The 25,250-nt window shown below is 42.0% G+C and overlaps 1 protein-coding gene across 7 annotated transcripts in view; it reads left to right on the forward strand.

Moving 5' to 3' along the window:
* RASA3 (RAS p21 protein activator 3) overlaps positions 1-25,250 on the forward strand; it is an 821,322-nt gene that overhangs the window by 767,173 nt on the left and 28,899 nt on the right. For all 7 annotated transcript variants that reach the window (XM_069204628.1, XM_069204627.1, XM_069204630.1 and 4 more), the window contains one exon: positions 12,310-12,413. In XM_069204628.1, the coding sequence (XP_069060729.1) occupies positions 12,310-12,413 (104 nt within the window). The remainder of the gene's footprint in view (positions 1-12,309; positions 12,414-25,250) is intronic.

The following is a 25,250-nucleotide window of genomic DNA, read 5'->3' on the forward strand; positions in this document are numbered from 1 at the left end:
ATCCTTCTGTGATAACTCTGCTATGTGTGCACCTGAATAGGAAGTTAGTTCCAGGAAATGTGAGGTCCTGGAAAGTTTTTTGACTCTTACAATTGTAATTAATTTATGTACAAGTCACTTTCTATTTTTCAGGAACTCTTTTTCCACAAACTTTATTTTTTATTAAATAAAACAAATGCATAGCACGAACTGTAAGTAAATGTAACATCAGCCCAGCAATATCAGTCTATGAAAGTGATGTGTTTGCCTGACTCTTTCAATTGTGACTTTGATTCATACTTTACCCAAGATGTACATCAAAAGGAGACATCAAATTGTTTTTTCACAACATAATTATGATATTTTACATGGCTGCAAAACAAATATAAAATACTTTTGGTACCAAAACGGTGTATAGACAGTGTCACGATCTGAGTGATAGCTTTTTTGTCTATTTCTTCAAATCTGTAATTACACATATTCAATCTGACTTTAAGACAGTGTTTGGGAAAATACTTCCACAGGTTTGCATAGTGAAATATCTAAACAGTCATATACCAATCCCAGGTTTAACAGGAAAGCTTTAGCATCTTACATTCCCACTCTCCACCCTGTAAATATGGGACCATATTGTCTAATGAACTCGTAGATTACGGACAAGCAGGAAATGTATCCATGTGAAGTATTTTACTGCACATTTTGAGCAAAGTATACCAGGACTATAAGATTCATGTTTAAAATAAAATTAAAACAAAAGCTGACTAGCCATGATTAAAATATTGCATTCAAAATTGTGAATATAGGAATAGTGCTAAAATAATATGTGACATATATAAACATTGTGCCATTTCATTTTATGAAAAATATGAAATGTTAACACTACTCCAAAACTTAGAGATACTTGCTTCCTCTATTTCTTGACATTAAAAGTGATTTAACATTTGCGTATGTTAGAAATTGAGGTTCAACTTTTGTGACACAGATCATGCTTTACAGCAGTACTCCAGAATTTTACAGGAGTATACTTTTTTTTTACATTTTGAAACTTAACACCTCTTTAGAGTTCAAGGCCTACGTTTTTATCTAGACTGGGAATTTTCTGTTTGTTTTCTTTTTTTTCTTTTGATGGGTTGTGAAGATTTGGTCCGCTGGCAGGCTTCATGAAGTTGATATGCAATATGAAGAGGTTAGTGGGCAGAGGAAGCCAGTCACAGGAGCTGTAGGAAAAAAGGCCATGGGTACAGTTGGTTTTAAACTGTTTAGGTTTCTGAACCTATGCAGAAAACCTTCTAATTATTACTCTTCACAGTTGAGATTTTGCTTGTAGTGTGTTTTTACATCATTTCATTTTGTTTTTAAATGGAAATGGAAAATTAGGAGTTTCAACATGTTGTTTCTCAAACATTCTTCATCTTTTATTTTTCAAAATGTGGAATTCCATATTTGAAATCTCTGTTTAGAAATGTTATGACTGTCATTCCGATTTTGTTTGAGTACTTGGCAACTATAGCTCTAGGTTTTGCAATCTTCTTGTTTATTTAGAAGTTTAATATTTTTTTCATATTCAAATTTCAAACAGATAAGCAGTCTTATCTGAATATTGCTCTCTATGCAATCTTAACTGTTGCTTAACCATATCTAGTGTTTTTCTGCTAATTTATTGCAATAGGGTTTCTGTATGAATCCATTCATTCAGTTTCCAGTTTTCTTTGGTTGGTATTGCTAGTGAGTGTCATTCATTACAGAAGAACTATGTCATACTCTTTTCACAAATGATAAGGTTTATTTTCTCTTTGGATTTTAATTCCATAGTTAACTAATAACTTCACATTATTCAAAACTACACAATTTCCAACTATTTTATCTCAGTCTTTTTATTCTCAGGTTTGTCTTGCTCCTCAAATGGCACCTTGTTGTTGTTGTAATAGGAAAGGCTTTAGATTAGAAGCCCACATTTTCTGACATTTTCCAAGTGGAAGACCTGCTTAAACACAACCTCTTTTCTGCCGGAAAGGCCTTGAATCACTTCAATGGTTGTATTGGTCATTTCTCCAGTAGTAGTGATTTTGCAGAGGTTCTGCATGACACCACTATAGACTTCTCTTGGCACCTTGGCAAAACAGTTCATATGAATTTTTATGCATGAGCCTAGGCTAAGTTTGAGGTACTGAAACTTAAAGGATTTTGGCAATAAATAAATTCAGGGATATACTGATGAAAAGAAAAGCTATTCAGCAATCAAAACACAGGTTCTAACTGGATCAACCCAGTAAACAGTCCACTTATCAATTGAGAAGAATGTAGAACCCACAGAAAAAATCACATATGAACAGAATAAGGAATGGTGTTCTCGAGCCAGGCATTGGAACACCTACAAGATATAACACTGTGAGGAGTGATAAAATGTGATAACAGCAGACACTATAAGTGCTTTATTCTTTGAAATGAAAGTTCTGGATGAATGCATTCACTGTAACCAATGTACAGAAAGCACTGTCCTACAAAAAATGTACAGGAAGACAATACATATAATAAGTAATGATCCGACAGATGTCTTAGTGTGTTCTGCTAAGTCCACTGTTTCTTCATTCCCCTCTACGGATGCTTTATCGTTTGTGTGGTGGTGTGATCCAGCTACTAAGTTAAAATATCCACATGACTTGATAATTCCAAGTGAAGTATGGCTTCTTTTGATCACAGGAACATCACAAGACACATCTATATTTTTATAGTGATACATAGTGCACACACAATAATATTCAAACACTCAGATTTTCAATTCTAAAGGAGACAACCTTGAAGGCAGACTAGAATTATAATTTTAAATGCCTGTCTAAATTACTTTTAGAAGCTTCTGTTCTTAGGGTAGGAACAGCAGCATCACTTTTTGGAGAGTGCCAGAAAGTGCTCCAAAGTAATCGAATGTTATCAGAAAGGTTTGACAGGCTTTCCCATGTGCACTCAGCCTTACTTCTCATGGAACTCAATGGGTGACTCATCTGTCAGATACTTTGGTTTCTACCTAATATGGAATGACCTTGCTCTTAGTGTCTTATGACTGTAGCATGGAATGCTTTCTCTAAGGTTTTAAGTTTGCTAGAATGGTAGTCTGGCACATCTGATCCTGTATTTAACCTCCCCAAGCCCACTGTGCTTGTGTCGTATGAAGTACTTCTACACTCATTTAACTTTCTTAATGTATTACCTTCCTATAGTGTCTTTGTTCATTTATATCAGACTTGTACAATACATAAAGCAGAAATGCACTGAAATCTAAAAGTAATGAAAACAACATTCAGGATTCAAAATGTATGATGTGATGTTAGGTTTTACACATGTTCTAAAAGAAATGCACACTGAAGGAAAACTATAAATGGAGAGAGGCAAGGGGTTACATATTTTTTGAGTTTGTATTGAGAAAGAGCAAAAATATGGTGGCGCCTAAGGGGTGTGAGGGAAAGTAAGGCTCACAATAGAAATAGTATGCAAGTGGGCTTCATAATGGCGAAGAGATGTGTGTATAGGATATGGAAACTGCAAACAATACAAAAAAAGAAATAGGAATGTGTATCAGTGGAGAATGGAGAAAGAATGTGTAGTAGGTATTAAGACAAACACAAGAAAAATCAATTATTAATGAGACATATTTGTATGAGAGGTTTTATGAAAGGAACTGCTCAGGCGTAATGTTCATTTCGTCCCTCCAAACTGGCAATTGCCTGTCTGGCAGGCAAGACAGACACATTTCTTTAAATATAAAGATTACTTTAAAGAGTTTTATAGCATGCATGCATGAGTGCCCTTTGGTACTCATGAGCTTTAATCCATAGTTGTACATTCCTAACTCCTATACTCAGGATCTGTTTTTAACCACCTGTGAGGAAGGACACTGCTTTATTTGGGCTTTCCTTTTTTGCCAGAATCACTTCTTCTTTTGCTGTCTACACTTTCTGGAAGGGCTGAAGTACCAAATATTTTTGTGAATTATTTAGGCAATGAAAATATATCTCTTACCACATAGTTCTTTGTTATAGCCTTCAGACAGAAAACCTACATTTCCTCTGGATGATTCTCCTACCATCTGCTAAAGTGCAGCACAAGTCCCACATTTTCTAAAGTGCTTCTCAAACTACTCCAGCTATGGGCAGAATACACCAATCTTTAAGATGAAAGTCTTGTAGTCTTTAACATGCATCACAAAACTGTTACTGGTAATCCATTGCCTTTTGCAGCTCAGATTACAACAGTCAGTACTAAATATTCCCTTACCTTTCCAATGTCTTCTCAAATGTTGTTTATATATAGTCTGGTTATGCCCAGCCATTTTACTGAGTTAAGTTTTTTCTGTAAGACCAGTTTCTGGATGACTTTGCTGTTCGTATCAATAACACAGTTCTTCTGCAAACATCTAGTTTGCTTCCAAGTGCTGCCAAATCTGTAGCTTTGGCAGAACCTAACCTTGGGTTATGGTTGATGACCCATTTTGTCCCTCGCCTCCAAATAACTAAGGGTGAATACAGATTTGGACTGTAACTATTCTGCCTTATAGTGTGAACACACTTGCATCTGATGAAGAAATGTAATTCCATAATTACTAATCCACTGGAGGCTTTAGATGTTCATGCTCCTTCCAGGTGGGCTATTTCGGGCTTTTGCTCAAGCGTTACACCTTTTGTACTGCTACAATCTTTACTGCCATGGACCCTTCAAGTAATTGAACAATCTGGCTTGCAATAGTACACATTCTTGTCATGTATCTCTAAATCTTTAAAAACCAAGGGTAAAGGGAGGAGCATTACAATTCGATAATTCTTTGTCATTGCATTTTCTGCCCAAGAAAGGGATTACCAGAATGGCAATTTATTCTCGGCTGTACCTTTTGAAGGTTTCTTCAAAAAATGTTACTAGCTGAAACAAAATAAAGGATACTAACAGCACAGCACATGGATTTAAACAACCTGAAACAGCAAATTCTATCTGGTCCTTATCCACATGTTTGGTGTATCTAGGTGTTAAGAGGTGAGGATTTTATCAAGCTGGTCTTAATATACCTGCTGCAGGAGGGCTTTTGTCTGCAGCAGGAAACAAACCTTTAATATTTAATTGTAATTTGATCAGGGTACAAGAATTATTCATTCTTTATTGTAAACCTGTTTTTCACTTTTCAAGCAAATTCGTGCTTACATCATAGTGTTCTCGTTGCAGAAGGTATTTAAAGAGAGCAGACCAAGTTTAGAACATTCCCCACAATTTCAAGTCTTTGTTAAAAGCTTGATGTACCTAATACCTCGGGGCCTCATGCTGAGGCACTTGGATAAGATACAGTACTATTCTTCAGAGTGGTTTCTTGGAGAAAAGAGGTAGAGTCAGGTGCCCTATAATACCTGCACAGATAAAATCTCAAAATGGACAACAAGGTAAAAAAGTATATGGGATGCGAAGAATAAAAAAGGTACAACTTTTATTACAAGAAGTGTGTACAAGTAAGCGTTTTACTGCAGAGTTTGTTTGATAGGTTTTACAAAAAAACTTAAGAACAGTTTTCTAAAACGCTTTTACTGTGCTACCAGGAAAGGCAGAATAATTAATTGTTGGTGATTAACATCCTAAATATTATTTGCTGAAAACATATAAGAACCTCCTGAGCAGCCAAGATTTTAAAGGTCAGTGTAAATAGCCCATGTACACAGAAATTCTTTTACTTTCAGTCTTCTAATTCTTCAATCAATTCGGACTCGTCATGTAGCCAGCACGTTTTGTCACTTGTGGCAAATTGTGCAACAACTTTGTCAGTGCAAGTCACAATATGTTACACATAGTATGGCCAGTATTTCAGCGGAACAGAATAAAACCAAACTTTTTACCTATTTGGTCACAGAGCCTAGCTACAAGCTAGGCCCTGTGTCCAACCCCATGCTGTGTGTGATGAAAGGCTGTGGTAAGTGTGGAGTTGACTGCCAGCATGGGGGATTGGCTGCCTTTTTGCCAACTCCCTGCTGTGCATGACCGTAGGTCTTGCACAGTGTGTGGTTGGCTGCCTTGCGGATTTGCTGCTTTGGCCAAACCCCCGCTGCGCATGGCCTATGGCCATTTGCACCTGGGCATGACTTTACATAGGGTAATAAAATATTACTTTACATTTTTAAAAAAACTAGAAATTCACTGAAAAAAACACAAAGGTGAAAGTAACATTATAGTTAGGTGTGATGAAAAGATATATATATATTTTTTTTTGAAAACTTAGAAATTCACCGAAAAAATTAAAGGTTAAAATAATGTTATAGTTGGGTGACTATGATAGTGACAGCGTTAACGTCATATTACTTTTCTACCTTGTGGCCAGCTAACATATGTCAATAACCATATTAATGTTGACACTGGTATATTTACCTAAATATAACGTTACTCTAACCATTCTAATGCTTGTTTTTTTTTTTTGTGAAAAAAATCTATATGTATGTAACCTATTGGTGGTCACCACTAGGTAGTTATACTTAGGACTATTTTTCCCATAGATGGAGCGATTTTTTGTTTTGCCAAGAACTTTGGCGCTGTTTGATGAATCTTCACAAAATGTTCAAAACGTATACTTTGGTCAGTTCAGCTGCTGTCTAGAAAGGTTCAGGGTGATCTGTCAAGCGGGGGCAAAGAAAAGGGGGGGGGGAGGTGCCAAAACACTTTTTTCCCATTCTATGTCATTGGGATTTTTCAAAATTCTGAACACACTCGAACCGCTGAACAGAATTACACCACATTAGGCAGAAAGCTAGATCGTGGTCCCGGAAGCACACTTTTTGTGATTTGGTGTAAATCCATTGTGACTTGGTGTAAATCAGTTCAGTAGTTTTGGAGATATTTAGGGCCCAAAAAAATGTATGATAGATGTAGATAGATAGATATAGAAAGGGGGGGTCCTCTGCGGATCCACAAGCCATAGGAAGCTTCTGATTGGCTGGTCGCAACCTGACAGGGAAGTTTCGGACACCATTTTGTTTTATCGGAGAATGGTCTCCAGGGCTGAAATGTGAAGCTGCAATTCCTATGAATGGGTCAGTGTAGGAGTTCCCTGACGCCCAGAGGGATCATGTGAATGTGGCTGAGGAATAAATAATTTGTAAAAAAATAAATAAAAATTATACGTAAAAAGTATTTGTTTTTGATGTTTTCTGAGATCTGCAGATCCACCCGCAGAAGCACATGGGCACTTCGCTGGGCCCCGCGGATGGATCCGTGGCTCTTGGAAAACGTCACAAAAATATATAAAATATTAGCACACACACTCAGGCATCCATAAAGACACTCTCACACCCACTTTCACACCAAGACATACCCTGTTACACCCAATCTCACACCCAGATAGACACTCTCACATCCAGACATAGACTCTCACACCCACTCTCACACCAACAGAGACACTGTGACACCCACTCTCATAGCAAGACATACCCTTTTACATTTACTCTCACACCCAGACAGACACTTTCACAGATTCTATCACACACACACTCACAACCTCTCTCACGCCAAGACAGACACTCACACCCACTCTCACACCCAGATAGACACTGTTACAGCAGACTGAGATTGATACAGACACTCTCAAACCCACTCTCACATCCACTCTCATATCCAGACATACAATCTCACACCTACAGAGACACTGTCACACCCACTCTCATAGCAAGACATACCTTCTTGCATTCACTGTCACAGCCAGACAGACACTTTCACACACGCGCTCACACACAGACACATTCACACTCACACCAAGACACACTCTCACACCCTCTGTCACTTCCAGACAGACACATTTACACCCACTCTCACACCCAGATAGACACCGTTACAAGCAGACTGAGATCCATACAGACACACTCACACCCACTCTCACATCAATATATACCTTCTCACATCCACTCTCACACCCAGAGAGAAACTCTCACACTCCCTGTCACACCTAGAGACTCTCATATCCATTTTCACAATAAGACAGACACTCTCACATCCACTCGCACCAACAGAGACACTCTCACGACCACTCACACAGAAAGACATACCCTCTCACATCCACTCTTACACCCAGAGAGACACTTTCACACTCACACACAGACACTCTCCCACCTTCTCTTACACCTATACCCACTCTCACATCTGGACAGACACTCTCGCACCCACTTGTACACCAACAGAGACACTCTCACAGCAATACTTACCCTCTCACATCCACTCACACATTCAGAGAGGCACTCTCACACTCAGTGTCACACCCAGGGAGAGACTCTCACATCCACTCTCACATCCAGGCACACACTCACATCTATTCACACCAACAGAGACACTCTTGCAGCCACTCTCACAGGAAGACCCTCTTGCGTCCACTCTCACATCCAGAGAGACACTTTCACACTCATTCTAACACCCAGAGAGACTCTCACATCCAGACACTATCAAATCCCCTGTCACAGCAACAGAGACACTCTCACACCCACTTGCACACCAATAGAGACACTCTCACACCCACTCCCACACTAAGACATACTGTCTCACATCCACTGTCACAACCAGACACTCTCACACCCATTGTCAAACCCAGAGACACACTGTCACATCCACTCTCACATCCAGACACACTCACATCCCCTGTCACACCACCAGAGACTCCCACAGCCACTGTCACAGGAATACAAATCCTCTCCCATCCATTCTCACACCCAGACAAACACTGAGCCACTCTCACACCCAGATACACCCTCTCACCCCTATTCTCATGCCCAGAGACAGGCTGTGGCCAACTCCCAGCCATGTGCGGTGTGGTGTTGGGTGGTTAGGGAGATTTGCCATAGGGTCTGGCCGCGCACAGCGATAGTTGGATAAATGTATAGTAATAAAAATTACTTTACATTAAAAAAACATAGAAATTCACTGGAAAAAACAATGGTTAAAGGGATGTTATAGTTAAGAAATAGATTTTTTTTTTAAACTTAGAAATTAATTTTACAAAACCAAAGGTTGCAGGGACATTATAGTTATGCTCACATTTTAAACATACAAAACCCCAGAAATTCACCTGTTATAGTTAGTTATGTCAAGTAACTATAACTTGCGCCACCATGAAAAGGCTGGCGGAGAATCAGGTCATAATCAGCAGGGCAGTGCTGCGTGCAACGCCGCCCTGGCTGATTGTGACCTGCACCAGCCATCAGCCTGTTGCGATCACCGATCCCAGTGGAGACGGTGGAACCCTGGCGGTCTGATCTCAGGATCGTAATGTGGCGGTCGGACCACCACAGAAGCAGCGGTCCTGACCGCAACTGCGAGTCTGACGGTCTAGTGACCGTGAGACTCGTAATGAGGCCCATAGTCTGTTTTGTGGGTTAGAAGTTGAAATATAGTTTGCCTATTGTTTAAATGTGCATAGAAAGGGTTAAACCATTTTAGGTAAGTATGTAGAGGTTGGGTAAGGTAGTTTTATTACTATTTAATTTTCTAGAAATTTCACAGAGTACTGTGGTACTACCTAGAAAGTACTGCAGTACTAAAAACAAATGTAGACATTTAATTTGCAAAACAAAATTGAAAATACAATGCACTACTCTAAATTTCAGATATTTAATGTGCTACAGTGTATTTTAAATTGTTTACATATTTTTTTTGTGTAACTACCACAGTACTTTCTAGGTACTAATGTGGTACATTGTAAACTGTGTTTTTGTAATATATGAAAACCTAGAATGCAGACTGTGTATTAAATAATATGGCTACGATTTTATTTTATATGGGCTTTGAATTCAGAATTGCATTCTGTTTTCTCATCGCAATGCACCACAATATACTATGAACTTATATATACACAGTACCCCACAATGTATATTTTTGCAAAAATGAAATCTACATCCCTTCAAGCCATTTTCTCGCTAGGTATGTTTTAACTACACACTACAACACAGCACTCCATTCCACTGTATGACACACCACTCTACTCTGTGACATGTCACTCCCCTCTATGAGACATCACTCCCCTCTGTGATACATAAATCAACTTAACGACAGTCCACTCCACTCCGACATGCCACTCCACTCTTTGACACCTCACTCCACTCTATGAAATTTCCATCTATGACATACCACTCTACTCTACCACACAGCACTCCACTCGGACATTCTACTCCACTGTATGCCACTCCACTCTACAACATTATAGTTCACTCTATGCCACTCCACTCTAGGTCCTACCTCTATAAGACACTATGTTACATGCCGCTCTTTCTCTACATCACTCTGATCTACTCTACACCATTCCAGTCTAACCACTCCATTCTACGCCACTTCACTCTATGCTATTCCACTCTACGCCACTTCATTCTACCCCATTCTAGTCCACTCCACTATTTGCCATTCCACTGTACGCCCCTCCATTCCACTCTGCCACACCACTATGGTATTCCACTCTACACCACTACACTCTACATCACTCCACTTTAACACACTGTATGATGCCGCATTCTATGACACAACACTGTATTCTATGTACAACACACCACTCCTCTCTACGCCCTCCACTTTACTGTATGACGCACTACTCCACTCTGACACTTAAAGGAATTCCACTCTATGCCACTCCACTGTATGCCACGATATTCTGTGCCTCTCTACTCTATGCCATGACAATATATTGTAATTGTATTTATATAGCGCTTACTACCCCTGATGAGGCGTTGAAGCGCTTTTTGGCTTTACGCTACTCCGGAACCCAAGAGGAATTAGTGGTGGATTACTATAGGGAACTATGAGTACATGCCACCCCTCTCCATGCCAGTCCACTCTGCTCAACTCCACTGTACGCCACTCCACCCTATGCCACTCTAATCTGTGCCACTCCAAACCACTATATCAAAAGAAAAACAATGATGGATTTACAATGTGATATGTTACAAAAACAATTTAGAAATATTTACAAAAAATACAAATTCAATGAGAAAACCATAGGTTAAAGCTAGGTTATGGTTAGGAAAACTTTATTCTATCAAACCAACTTAAACTACACAAACATTAGACATTCTAAAGTTATAGTTATAACTTTAATTTAAAATTTACACACCACCTTCAACTTACTGTAACTCACACACCTCCGTACACAGTGTTATCAACTCGCTAGCCACACTACATTAACTATATCTTGCACCTTTACGAAGTACTGACTATACCCTTCATGTTACATCACAAATACCTGGTAAAAGCCATAACATTCATAACAACATTTATGACATCTCAAATTATATGATTTTTGAAAGCACTGTGCATGGTAGAGTGTTGACTTATCGTTTATGGGCTACCCTCTGTGGCTGTACTTGTTGGCAAATCAGTGAAGAATGCCACATCAGGCGATTCTTTTGTTAAGGTCTGTGGCAAGGTCGATTTTCAAGAGTTTGATATTTCTCAATCATTTGAGAGTCACCACTGAACATTCCCCAGAATTCCTTTTTAACTACATATAGTGTCGCCTCTGTCCTGTTTTAGCACTGGACTTGACTCTGAAATAACTGAAAACCTCTGAGCTGGAGTAACACTAACCTTGGGCTACGTCTGGACCATTGTTGTTGATGGGGACAGCCAAAGACATTAGGGATGGTCTGGGAAAAGGATGTACCGGACAGCATCCTGTTATCCTCGTCCCTAAGCGAACCATGCCAGTCATGGTGACAAAGTAAATATAGTTTGACCCAGGATATGAGTGACAAGTCTGCACTGCTACAATGGCAGCTGCAGCACGGATGGAACGAAAACGAGAAGTGTTTAACTTTTGAAGCTATGAAAATCTTACCTCAGCGAGACGTGACATGCACAACATAAAATGTTACATGGTTTTAATAATATGGCAGACAGCTCTTCCTTCTCACTTCTTGTCTCGGATGCCTGTTATTGACACCTAAGTTTATATATGACGTTTCTGGGCAAGAAGATACCCTATTTTGAAGATGTGATTCATCTGTGAGCTTACGCTCAGGTAATTATTTGGGAGAACTGCTGATTTCTAGATTGATTTAGAACTGTTGTTAGGAGGAGGTCAGAAAAGAGCATTTACAACACCTTGCCTGACCCATTGAAGTAACTTGTATTGAGAACATTTATTGAAACTGGGAAATCCTTAACTTCGACAAGTGAACGGGAGCATTTGAGACCGAATCAAAACAAATGTGCTGGATTTCTGATCGAATAGCTGGCCAATCTGCCATGGTGTCATGGTTCTGTTTATGGTTGTGAACATTAAACAGCACTTTTTTATTCATTCAACATTGTTTTTTTTTCTCTTTTTGCTTGTATTTCATACAGAGGCCTACCAGCAAATATCCAACTTGTTATTGACGGTGACAGAGAGACTGAGAGGATCTATTTTCTCTTTAACACATACATGCCTAAGCTGGAGAAAATGCAAGGTTAGTAGGATACATTATGACTTGCTCAGTGAAAGTTGCACTGGAAGTTGATGTTGCCAGTAATCCCTATAATCAGAATATTGGTGCTTTCTCCAGCTGTAGATATTTCATAGATGTACATGCTTGAATCGTTCTTTGCTGTCAGACAGGGAATCTGTTATTCTAACATAGCTGTAAACCGTATTAACTTCCATTATGTAAAAGAGTAGGGTTTGTTCAGTAACACATTACCGCACTATAAATAGCTCAAACATCAGCCAATGGGGTACTTTGCATGTGCTGAACACTCTTCACCCCTATAGAGGCCACTATAGTTCAGACGGAATACAACATGACACGGATGTGACTCTCTGAAAAAGGGACTTGGAGGTTTTGCATGTGAATCTGAAAGATATTAATGCTGGACAGCTATTGTTATAGATAAGTAAGTTATTTCTTATAGCAATTCCATTCCCTAAAATCCTTTATGCCTAGCTGTGCACTATTGGATACTGTTTGTACAATGTTGGTAAAGATAGATTGGTTAATAAAGACAGTGGTGGCTGGTGACATTTGAAAGTGGTGGGGCTTAAAAGTTGGGTATGACTTTCATGTAGCGAGTGAAGTGAGCAAGCTTAATGGACAAACATGGAGTCCAAGATGATTTGTCCTCCTAAGAAAAAAATGAAAAAAGATTAACAAAAGATGCATTTGAAAGCAGATGAATTTAGTGAGAAAGCAATGTTTATAAAGCAGTGGGAACATAGTCTTGAAATACTAAACACATAAAAAACTGCCCTATATTTTACTGCATTAATATGTCCAACAGTTGCTTTAATCTGCAATTTGTACAGCACAACAACTTCAGGCCCTTTAAAGTGTGGCTGTTAGCTGTTTAAGATAAACGAGCAACAACAATGAATAGTTATAAATAATTAACATTGGAAATGTTTCAATTCTGACATTGTGAGACTGTGAATGGAATAATATTGAGCCCTATGGAATGAGTATGGTCTTCAGTTATGTGTGCTTTACATTAGATATGTATGCCCTTTTTCTCTTCACATCTCATCCATCTGCACATTTTCAACCTCCTCCTGTTCCTCTTCAGCACACTCTTTTCCCTCTCCCCTGAATGCACTCCCTCACGTCTCCCTCATTTTACCACCGCAAACATACACTGCTCTCATTCACATTTAAGCACTTTATTTCCTTTTGCTTTTGCCTACTAAATATTTTGACCTCAAAGCCCTCATAAACACCTGGCACAAGTTACAGTTTGCACTATGCAAGAGTAATACAATGCACAGAAACACAGCATGATGAAACCGATAACTCTCTTGGGGAATGCAACAATAAGTAAAACGTGAAATAAGAGGCACTAAATGGCTGACACACATTACACACATTTTAACATTCATTGTTCGCATATCAATCTATGTTTGTGGCATTAACGTTAAAGGCATTAGGACAGGACAGTTTTAACGCCGTACAGCAAATAACTGCCTTGTCTGTAAACACGTATTTCTCTCCTTGCACTTGACTCGAATATTTGGATCCATTTCGCAAGAGAGCAAGAACCATGCTCGTTTTCGGAACAGTTTCACAAGGAACAAATACAGCAGCTCAACTTCTAAAAAAGCCAGCGATTTCCAGCCAGGGCCAGCGTGTCACAGTGGGGGATGCTAGTGTGACAAGGGGTTTCAATACAATAAAAATAACACAAGATTAGCATTATAACACTTACCATTATTGAAGACAAGGTACTAAATCACATGTGCTTGCATCCACTCCTATTGCATGTTGAATGGCGAAAGGATGAGATCTATGCCTATTAATGATGAATGGCTGCCCTCACGCAGGGATGAAGATTCTGGCACCCAAAATCATGACGCCAAAAGCGACACTGGCTTATAGTGGATACTGCCATTGACCACAATGGAAACAAAGGACTTAAAAGCAGTCAGCCCTGCGTTGTGTGTCACAGTTTAGAAAGTTAACTTACAGCCTGACTTCCTTCTCTTGCTTCAAAGTGAGGCAGGCAGCCTTGGACAGACAGCCTAGACTTAAATCCTTCAATTTGTTTAGCGATACGATTGTATCACTAAACAAATTTAGCGATACGATTGTATCACTAAACAAGTTGATCTATTTAATATTTTTTATATAAATATGTAGGAATTTCAGAGGAACGCAGCCCTTTAGCCATAAAATTTAAACCGCCCCTGCTAACTTTATTATTTGTGAAGTCGGACCCTTAGTTTAGAGATCTATCTTAAGGAATAGCGTCAGTGACAACAGATCCGCTGTGCCAGACCTGCCACCATGGACTTTAAAAAATGTGGCGCGGCCTAACTGAAATATCAAGCTTGTGATAGACTTCCTAACTAAAAATGTGACAGTGCGAGTATTAAAGTAAGTTACTGGGGCAATTCCTGATAGTTCTGAGTGCTGCAGGCATCACATTTTATTAACAATATTGATTAATGTAGTGTCCCGTTGAAGTGATATATTACACAGCTGAAATATTCTATGTTTTAATCCTCAGCTCATGTTTTAGTCTACTTTTCAGGGTGCATTGTTTTAAGCAAGAGTTCAGCTCTCTCACACCCGGTTGAAAGTCTTGTTAATACTCAATACCGAAAATAGGGTTTTGATTGAACATCAGAATAGCAAAACACAATGTAGTTTCTCTTGAAACCATCTTTTCCCGGTAACTTATTTCTTTATCCTCAAAGATACTCCAGTTTTAACAATGCGCTACTGCATTTTTTTTAGTTTTTGATCTTCTGCTATATATAATAGTTGGATATCAGTTGATTGTTCATATTTTAACAACCAATTAATAAGCTAATCTCGTTTAATGTTGTTTTTTTGTCACTTATTATGGTCAAAAAAGATTTTCCACAAATTTATGTAAATTTAGCATTGTTTGTTTTCTGAAATAAATGCAGTTCTAAGTTTTTGCTTTAGTATAGAATCCAGGAGTTCTAAGAATAGGGTCATATTTCACCAGCTCACTTGAACCACTGCCCTGCAGCAGGTTAACACACAGTGTGAACAGCACTGTGGTCGCGCCCACACACCTGTTCCTCGAGAATAGTGTCATCTAGCAGGCTAGACTTTGGGACATGACTGATGTCAATGAAACTACAGTTGTCTCGAATGAGAAAGCGAAGGTCTCAGGAAGTACATGCAGCCACAAGCAACGCTATTTGATAACTGTCAGTTGATGCTAAGATGCTAAATATTAGTTGCCTTTTGAAAGTCCGCAAAGTGGCTGAATGGAGAGAAGGACGAGTGCATGGGAGTAAGTACAGCATGAACGCTGTGTGTTCATGCATGAATGCTGTGTACAATAAAAATAACACAAAATTAGCATTATAACACTTACCGTTACCAAAGACCAGGCACTAAATCACAAGTGCTTGCATCCACTCCTACTGTGTGACAAATGGGGAAAGGGTGGGGTCTATGCCTATGAATGACAGATGGCTGCCCTCATGCAGGGATGAAGACTCCGATGCCCAAAATCATGAGGCTAAAAGTGTCACTGGCCTATAGTGGATACTGCCATTGCCAACAATGGAAATAAAGGGCTTTACAGCATTCAGCCCTGCATCGTGCGTCACAGTGTAGAAAGTTGATTTACTGCCTGGCTTCCGTCTCGTGCATCAAATCGAGGCGGGGCAGGCCGCCTGGGACAGACAGCCCAGACTTAAATGGATTGATTTGTTTAGAGATATCACTTTATCTCTGAACAAATCGATCTATGTAATATTTTGTATATGAAGGTGTCGGAATTTCAGAAGGGCACAGCACCTCAGCCCTAAAAGAGAGACCACCCCTGAATAAAGATGCAGTTGAAATGTCTGCTTTATTCCTTAACTGGTCATGGAACTTTCAAAAGGATCAGTTAAGTATGACCAGTTTGTTTCTAGCCTGATCCTGCCTTACATAGGAACCTCCCATGGTCCCTGCTTCTATACCAGATAAACGTCTCTACCCAGGTGCCGGGGAAACTTAGTGGCCAGTCAGAGCATTCCTTACTTGTTTTTAGACTCCACTGGAAATGCAGTCTTTTTACCTCACTGCCTTTTTCCCCCCCAGAGTGCTGCATGTGCTGACCTTTAGTTCAAATGATCTCTTGGCCAAATCACCGTATTCACTTTGTATCCTTTCTTGGCCCGTTTACAATTTCTTCTCCTTCGTTGTCCTTGTTCTCTGCCTCATATTATTGATTTTCATCTGGTTTTTCTCTACTTGGTAGTGCCCTTCAAATTTTCCTCCTCTCGTTCCCAAAATATTGGAATTATTTTTACATTTTTCTTTCTGCTTTAGTCAGATCGTGGTCAGTTAACATCCCTAGTGTGATGTAAGTTGATACATTTCTACATAGTTTGTGGTGGTTACAGATTAATAGGAAAAACATAAGTAATGCCTCCTTAGTGTATGAGGGACTTTCCAGCTGACAAAAGCTCCTTAAAAAATTATCTATCTATTCTCTTTCTCACCCCCGTTGTCCTTTATCTCCTTTGGCCTTTGACCAAAGCCCTTTTCTGTGGAACAGGGTTATAATACTTATAACTGGGTTTATCTTGGTACCAGTGGAGTTCATATGTATTGTAATTAAATTGTAAATTGTGGGAATAAAATACAGTCATATACTTTAAAGCAGTCGGAAGGAGCAGTAAAAGTGGACTTCCAACTATTGGTGGAAATGACTAATGCACGATAAATACATCTCCAGAGGATGGGTGTTTCAAAAAGGGAACACATAGGTAGAAATAACATGAAGCAAGGTAAAATACATAGCTTAAAGGTAAAATTGAAAGTGTGAATGAGTAAAATAGAGAAAGAAAATAGGAGAGGTGAGATAGTTTATAGATTTATACACAATGTAAAGAAAATCAGACCAAATCTGTGGCAGGAGGGGAAGCTAGCACAGTTTGGAGAAGCACAGAAAAGTAATCACAACAAAGTTCATTGTGAATAAAATCGGCAGTGGAACTTAAAGAAAACCAGGATTAATCAGGCAGACCAAGGAGAAAAGAAATGTAGTAAGAGCATACATCAGTGAGCAAGTCACCTAACAATTCAAAATCGAGAAGGTGAGAAGAGGAGAAGATTGAAAGTTAGCACAACAGGGGCAAGTAAAGCTGGAAACTGGGAATGAAAATGGAGTAAGGGATAAAACAGAACTCTATTCTTGTGAGAATGAGGAAAGATGGTAGCACCTAGGGTAAAAAAAAACTTGGAGGCTCCCATTAAGGACTGAAACCACAAGCAAGAAAAGATACAAATCATAGTTATGAAGGTATTGATAAAGAGATTTGTAAAGCCTTCATTTCAGGTCCAAGAGCAATCACTAGTTACCAGGGAGCATTCGTGGTGGGTATTTTTATTACCTCTGGTGTTCCACCATTTCAGATAAATTCCAGATGGTTAACCAACTTAATCCCATTTCACACTTTACAGGATTTGCAAGTCTGAACAGACAGGGCAAACTTCAAGAGGTATTAGGAGCTGAAAGTCAAGATTCAGCATGAGTTCACGATACGATGTGGAGTGGATACCACCGACTCCCTAGGCAGAGCAGTTTCATCGATGGTGGCATTACAGCACCATGCCTGCCAGAGAACTGGCTTTTCTGGGGATGTGCAAGCATCACTTATGGACATGCCCTTTTATGGCTCCTGTCTCTCCGGAGATGAGGCAAATTCAGTGCTGGGGCGCTTTAAGGACAGTAGAGCTATGGCCAGATCCTTGTGCCTTTCCATAGCCCCTTGCTACCCCATCCTGCTTTCGCTCCAGTCTTGGCCACGGAAGGGGCTTCCAACCACGTCTATAAACACCCAGCCACTGCAGCACACAAACTTTGCAGCCTCTGTGTGGCCGAGGATGAAATACACAAAGACTTTGTGGGTCAGGCAGCCAGAGGTAGGGCCAGTCCACCACTCCCCAATCGTCCAGCACGTGCAGCTCCCAAACCCTGTTAGTTTGCCCTCTCACCATCATAGGCAACCAGTCAGGATTCTGTTAACAAGGAAAGAACAATCAAAGACACCGGTCGTTGGCAATTGATAAGTAGGTTTACTTAGAATAGGGCTAGGAGACAGTCAGCTTCATAAGACTGAAAACTGTGCTGATTTGCTGCACACAGGTAGCTGTTTATATAGTCATGAAATTGCCGACTACATAAATATTATCTTTTTTAAATTGTTTATTTTTGCATAGAAAGAACACATACAATTATGTACTTCATTATAGCATATTACTTTAGGGGGAAATAACAGCTCAACCGCACGGGCAATATCAATAACAGTTTAAAGACTCTATGTCCGAGTCTACACATTTTGCTCTAACTTAGCGTGAATGGAGAGATAAGACATTAATGGTATTAGGCTAGGTTGACCCAACCACCACAATTTCCGCAAGCACACTGACTGAGCAGTGCCCACCCCTACAGAGTCAGTGCAGTACATTTCAATACATTAACTATCAAGCAGAACACTGTAAATATAGTAAGCATCGACAGACCAGAAGACAGTGCTACAAATGACCGTCATTCATCCAGGGCATTAAGCATATGTGACAAGTGGACGCCTGGGGAGGTAGCACACAGCATCTCATAAACAAAACAGGAACCAAGGGGAGGGGGACTCACTCATGACGACTCCCTTCCCGAAAGCAAAGTTTGGAAGCAATCCCTCCCATGAACACCAAAACTCACATCCATGCCTCAATAACCCCCAAACTCAGTCCTCCAAAGGTCTAACCATGACCAGGACTCAAATAGCGGACTCAGTGGTTAAAGGGCCCTCTCCCTCGCTCTCCTGCACACCAGATAACTCATTAATCATGGTATGCCAGATCTCCAAATCACAGTCAGCATGCTCATCCAATCGAACCTTTTGTAAGCGGTATTCCTCTGCAGTAGCCCATTCAGCTAAATCACTCCGCTAGGCAACATGCAGTGGGGGGTGCGGGCTGGGCCATCGGATCGCAATGTGTCTTTTCACCAATATAAGGCCCAGCTGTGCAAATCTATACGCCATTTTACGACCCTTTTTAGGGACTGGGATCAGGCCTAGCAGGTAGTGTTTCATCGTCTCCTGCACTCTCACAGCCGTCACCTCCTTCAGTGTCTTCACCACTTGATACCAACAGGGTTGGACAGAGCCACAGACCCACGCCATGTGATAAAATGAAGCCGACATCACTCCACAACGGCCACAGCTATCAAGCCTAGAGGGAAATATTCTATGCAAGTGTTGAGGTGTCAGGTATGCTCTATGCAAGTAATAGAAGTGTGTCAACTTAAATCTAGCATTGCTAGTCGCATCCTGCACTAGAGAATGGACATCCGTGACTGCCATTCCCAGGCTAGCTTCCCATGGTCCCTAATCCTCTGAGTGCCAATTAGTCTGTCGCCGTTAAGAGCTTTGTAAGTTTGGGACAGGAGACCGCGGTTACCTCCAGGATCAAGTAGCATCACCAGGAGATGAGATTCAACTGGCTCCTCCGTAAAGGACGCCCAATTCCCTCTGACCGTCTGCGAGATATTCACATATTGTAGGAACTGCCTCTGACCTACTCCAAACAGCGATTCTGCCTCTTCCCTCATAATGAATGACCGTTGTAAAATAAGTCACCAGCATTATTACAACCCCCTGCATGCCACTTCGCAAAATCCATCACCTCAGCAGCCTTGGCAAAAGGTCGGACCCACCATAGTGGAAGCAGGTATGCGTACGGGGCCTTGCGCAGAACCCGCACTACCGCACTCTCCCAAGCTCTCGAAACCTGCTCCACCAGGTTGGGGGCACCCTGTGGAACCCCAGAGCCACCCATTAGTATATGCGGGAGGCGCTCCACACAGACAGAGCCAGCTAACAAATCCTTTTCCCAATTGGGAGCATCCTCACACCACCGGACTGCATACTGTAGTAACCCGGCTGAGTAATATAAATATAGGTCTGGCAGCCCCAGGTCTCCACTAACCAGGTCCAACTTCAAAACTTCCATGCGGACTCTACATCTTTTGCCCACCCAGACTAAGGATAATAGCAATTTATCAAGCTGCTGGAATATCGAAAGAGGGAGCTCACAGAGTGAATTTTGCATAACATACCGGCAACGAGTAGTAAGATCATTTTACTAAGTGCGATTCTACCCATAGCCGATAATGGGAGAGAGGTCCAAAATTGAATAGAGGCACGGAGGCCCTCCAGTACTCTTCCCATGTTTAAAGTAAATTGCAATTGCGGGGAGTGTGCAACCCGGATGCCTAAATATGAAAAGGACTCAGTCTCCCAGGATAGACGCAGTCGGGGCAACTCTGGCACCGCTATTGCCGACAGACCTTTCATCAGGAATAACACAGTTTTGTGCTGGTTAACGCCGAGGCCCGACACCTGCCCAAAAATGTCCATCATACCCAACAAGAGGGGGACCGCCCGTTCAGGGTCTGTGACGTACACTAGAGCATCATCTGCATACAATGATATTATGTGCGTTCTCGCCCCCCCACTGTCCCATCTATCCAAGCCAGTACGTAATTGTACGGCTAGAGGCTCCATGGCGATCGCGAACAGTAGTGGTGACAAGGGGCATCCCTGCCTTGTGCCTCGTTCGATAATAAAGCAATCTGACACTATCGCTCCTGTACGCACTCTCGCCTGGGGCGCTGTGTACAAAAGACGCACCCAGGATAAGAACACGGGGCCTATGCCCATCCTCCGTATCACCTCCCAGGATAAGGTGTCAAACGCCTTCTCCATATCTAGAGCCACTAGCGCTGCGGGAAACGCAGAGCCACGAGTCTCGTGCAGTATATGCGATAAGCGCTGTATATTCATCTGAGTCCCCCTCCCCCGTAAAAAAACACATTGACCTCCCTGTACTAAATGCATCACTACTCGACTCAAATGAGAGGCCAAAACTTTAGCTAATAATTTAACATCAACATTTAAGATGGACAACGGCCTATACGGACCCGGGTCATCAGCCTCGTATAGACTATCAAAGCTTCCCGCATATGCTCTGGTAGAAGACCCTCACTTCGTGCCTCATGGAGTATTTCCAACAACCAGGGAAGAAGCACAGCGATATAGGTACGGTAAAATTTGACTGGTAGCCCGTCTGGACCAGGTGCTTTCCCAGACACCATCCCACCAAACGCCTCCACTAGGTCTTCCAATGACACCTCCCCCTCTAATTCCTCCACCTGAGCCCTCCGTAAGGCGAGGCATCTGGAGACCACCCAAGTACTCCTGTATCTGGGTCACGCTCACTCTCCATGGTGAGGCATAGATATTTCCCAAGTGCTCACGCAGGTGTGAATTCACCCGTAACTGCCCTAAACTCTTTTCCCCAGAAGAACCGCGGAGCATCTGGATAATGGGTATGGGACGCTCTCGCCAGAGGAGCCAAGCCAACATCCGCCTGGAACGGTCGACTTCCCGAAATAGTTGTTGCCTATAGTTCCGGCTTACATAATTATCCAGTCTATCCCAGAGGTCCACAATTCTACCGCGCACCACAAGGCAATCCGCCTCCGAAGCGTCGCCATTATCTACTTGGCGCTGTATGGCTGCCAATGCTTCCTCCTGCTGCGTGAGCTCCAGGTCCAGGCGTTGCCTGATACCATATGTTTTACTAAGGTTTTCCCCTCTGATAACTACTTTCTGTGCCTCCCATTCTATAAATATTATCTTAAAAGCAATAACTTGTCACAGAATAATGAGTTATTAATATATTTTCACATAATCACCACACCACCTGAATCCCTGAACTCATGTCTTCTCGTCTTTCCTCCCCTTATCGTAATCCTAACAGGGCTCTGATGAAACATTAACCTTTAACCTTTCCTCTCCAAGTGTGCGTTTGTTCTGCTTTTCTCAGGTTTTCTTATCTGACTCTGTATACTCTTGACTAAAGTTACCTTTGACCACATATTTCCTAAGTCACTGTCTCAGCCAATAATAACGGGTATGGAATGCATGCTGTGATTATAATAGATTTCGGAGGGAGCTGCAAATGTTCTGCAGTGGTGGTTAGAGAATTGTGACTGGGTCAGCGGCAGAGCCCTCCCTCTTCCCCATCCAGATCTGACAGTGGTAACAGATGTCACTCCTGGGATGGATGGCAATCTAGGAGAGGTGGGTATCAGAGGCCTCTGGCCCCCAGAATCTGGGCTTCATATCTACTTTCTGGAGCTCAGGGTGATCCTGCTGGCCTTACAAGCCTTTCTGCCCTTACAAGCCTTTCTGCCCTCCATCAAGGGAAGTCTAGTGCAGATGTTCACAGACAAAACAACCACCACCATGTGGTACTTTAACAAACAGGGTGGCATGGGGTCATGGCCCTGCATCTTGGACATGGCTGGAACATCAGGGCATATCCCTGATGGGTCAACATGTGGCGTGCTCTCTGAATGCCAGGGTGGACCAACTCAGCAGAAGATGCCTAGTGAATCATGACTGGCATCACCATCTGGATGTGATGCAAGGCCTCTTTCAGCAGTGGGGAGAGCCTTAGTTAAATCTGTTTGACACCACTGAGAACATGCAGTGTCAGTGCTCTGGAGGTTCCAAGGCAGTTCTCGTTCAGAGACGCTTTTCATCTCCAGTGGAGCTCAGGCGAACTGTACGACTTTCTGCCGATTCCACTCCTTCCTGCCCAGAGTTCTCAAGAAGATCAAGAATGACTGGGCCCAAGTAATCCCTGTGGTTTCGGATTGGGCTTGGAGAGTTTGGTATCCCGAGCTGTTTCGCATGACCATCGGTCCTCAGATCAGGCTGCCCCTTTGGGAGAATCGTCTGTCACAGCAACAGGAGAGGGTTCTCCAATCAGACCTGTTGCTGCTGCTCCTTCTTGCGTGGAGATTGAGCGATGACAGTTGACAGCTTTCCCCCTTCCGCCAGAAGTCCGTGAATTTTATTCTGGCAGCCAGGCATCCCTCCACCAAAAAGGTATACGCCTGCCCTTGGGGCATGTTTGTGGGCCGGTATGCAGAAATACAGGTTGGCCACCTTTCTGCTACCCATTCTCAGGTTCCTCTTCTCTTCATTCTATCCCTTGCCTCGCAGGGGTCTGCTCTAGGCACCTCTTCAAATCCCCTGTTGTACGTAGGTTCTTGAAAGGATTGCAACATATGTTTTCTCCTTCTCCCTTTGTCATGCCTCAGTGGGACCTTGATCTCATCCTGTCGTTCCTGATGTACACCCCCTATGATCCCTTGCATAATTGTCCTCGCAGGCTCCTTACTGTCAAGATGGCCTTCCTAGTGGCAGTCACATCTCCCGGACAGTCAGTGAGCTTCAGGCTTTGTCATCCAAGCCTCCATCCAGACTTGAACATCTACAAAGACTATGAACTAGAGCTTCCTTTCTGCCAAAAGTCATCACTCCCTTTCATGTAAGCCAGTCAATCACCCTGCCTACTTTTTACGCTCCGCCACATCTCTCTAAAGAAGAGGAGTGACTTCACCAACTGGACCCAAAAAGAGCGTTGTCGTTCTACCTTGACCCCACGAAAGAGTTCCAGGTGGATGACCATCTCTTCATGGAGTCGAAGTGTAGAAAGGAAAGACCATGCAGAAGTGGGCCATCACCCAGAGGGTTTGTGCGCTCATTCCACCAGAGCAAATGCTGTGACCACTGCGCTGGTACACGGAATTCCGGTCCTGGACATCTTCCAGTCAGCAATGTGGGCCTTTCTGCATACTTTCATGAAACACTTTGGCCTGGATAGTCAAGCCCATAGGAATGGGCACTTTGCCCATTTGGCCCTACAGGACTTTTTGGTATGAAATTGTTTTGCAGCCCACCTCCAGGGAGGTAGTTAGGTATCTATTCTAAGATAAGATATCTGCGTCTTGAAGTCTATCAGATGAACAAGGTACTTACGTTTGGTAATGCCTTATCTGATTGAGACGATCTAGCTGCAGATTCCTTACAGACTGTAGGAAAGTACCATCTTCCTCATAATGTTACCCCCATTTTTACCATTATGTCAGTATGTTTTGCCTGTCTCACTGGGATCCTGCTGGTCAGGACCCCAGTGCTCATGGTTTATGGCCTAATGTGCGTGTCTGTATAGTGCTTGACTGTGTAACTGAGGCTCTGCTAATCAGAACCTCAGTGCTTATGCTCTCTCTGCTTTTATATTTGTCACTGTAGGCTAGTGACTTCATTTACCAATTTCAATTGGCAGACTGGACCCCCCCTTATAAGTCCCAAGTATATGGTACCTAGGTACCCAGGGCATTGGGGTTCCAGGAGAGCCTTATGGGTTGCAGCATTTCTTTTGCCACCCATAAGGAGCTCAGACAAACCCTTCCACAGGCCTGCCATTGCAGCCTGCGTGAAATAACGCCCACGTTATTTCACAGCCATTTTCACTGCACTTAAGTAACTTATAAGTCACCTATATGTCTAACCTGAGGGCACCCTTGCACTAGCAAAGGTGCCACCACATAGTTCAGGGCCATTTCCCGGGACTTTGTGAGTGCGGGGTCACCATTACATGCGTGCACCACATATAGGTCAATACCTATATGTAGCTTCACATTGGTAACTCCTAATATGGCCTTGTAAGGTGTCTAAGATTATGGAAGTGTCCCCCATTCCAAATCTGGTATTGGGAGCCAATTCCATGCATCTTGGAGGCTCCACTATGGACCCCAAGTACTTCCAAACCAGCTCTCTGCGGCTTGCACTGCAGCCACAGACAGGGTTCTGCCCTCCTGGGGTCTGAGCAGCTCAGTCCCAGGAAGGCAGAACAAAGCATTTCCTTTGGGAGCAGGGTGTTACACCCTGTCCCTTTGGAAATAGGTGTTACAGGCTGGGGAGG

The sequence above is a fragment of the Pleurodeles waltl genome, chromosome 8 (assembly GCF_031143425.1).
Source record: "Pleurodeles waltl isolate 20211129_DDA chromosome 8, aPleWal1.hap1.20221129, whole genome shotgun sequence".
In the NCBI taxonomy this organism is placed as follows: domain Eukaryota; kingdom Metazoa; phylum Chordata; class Amphibia; order Caudata; family Salamandridae; genus Pleurodeles; species Pleurodeles waltl.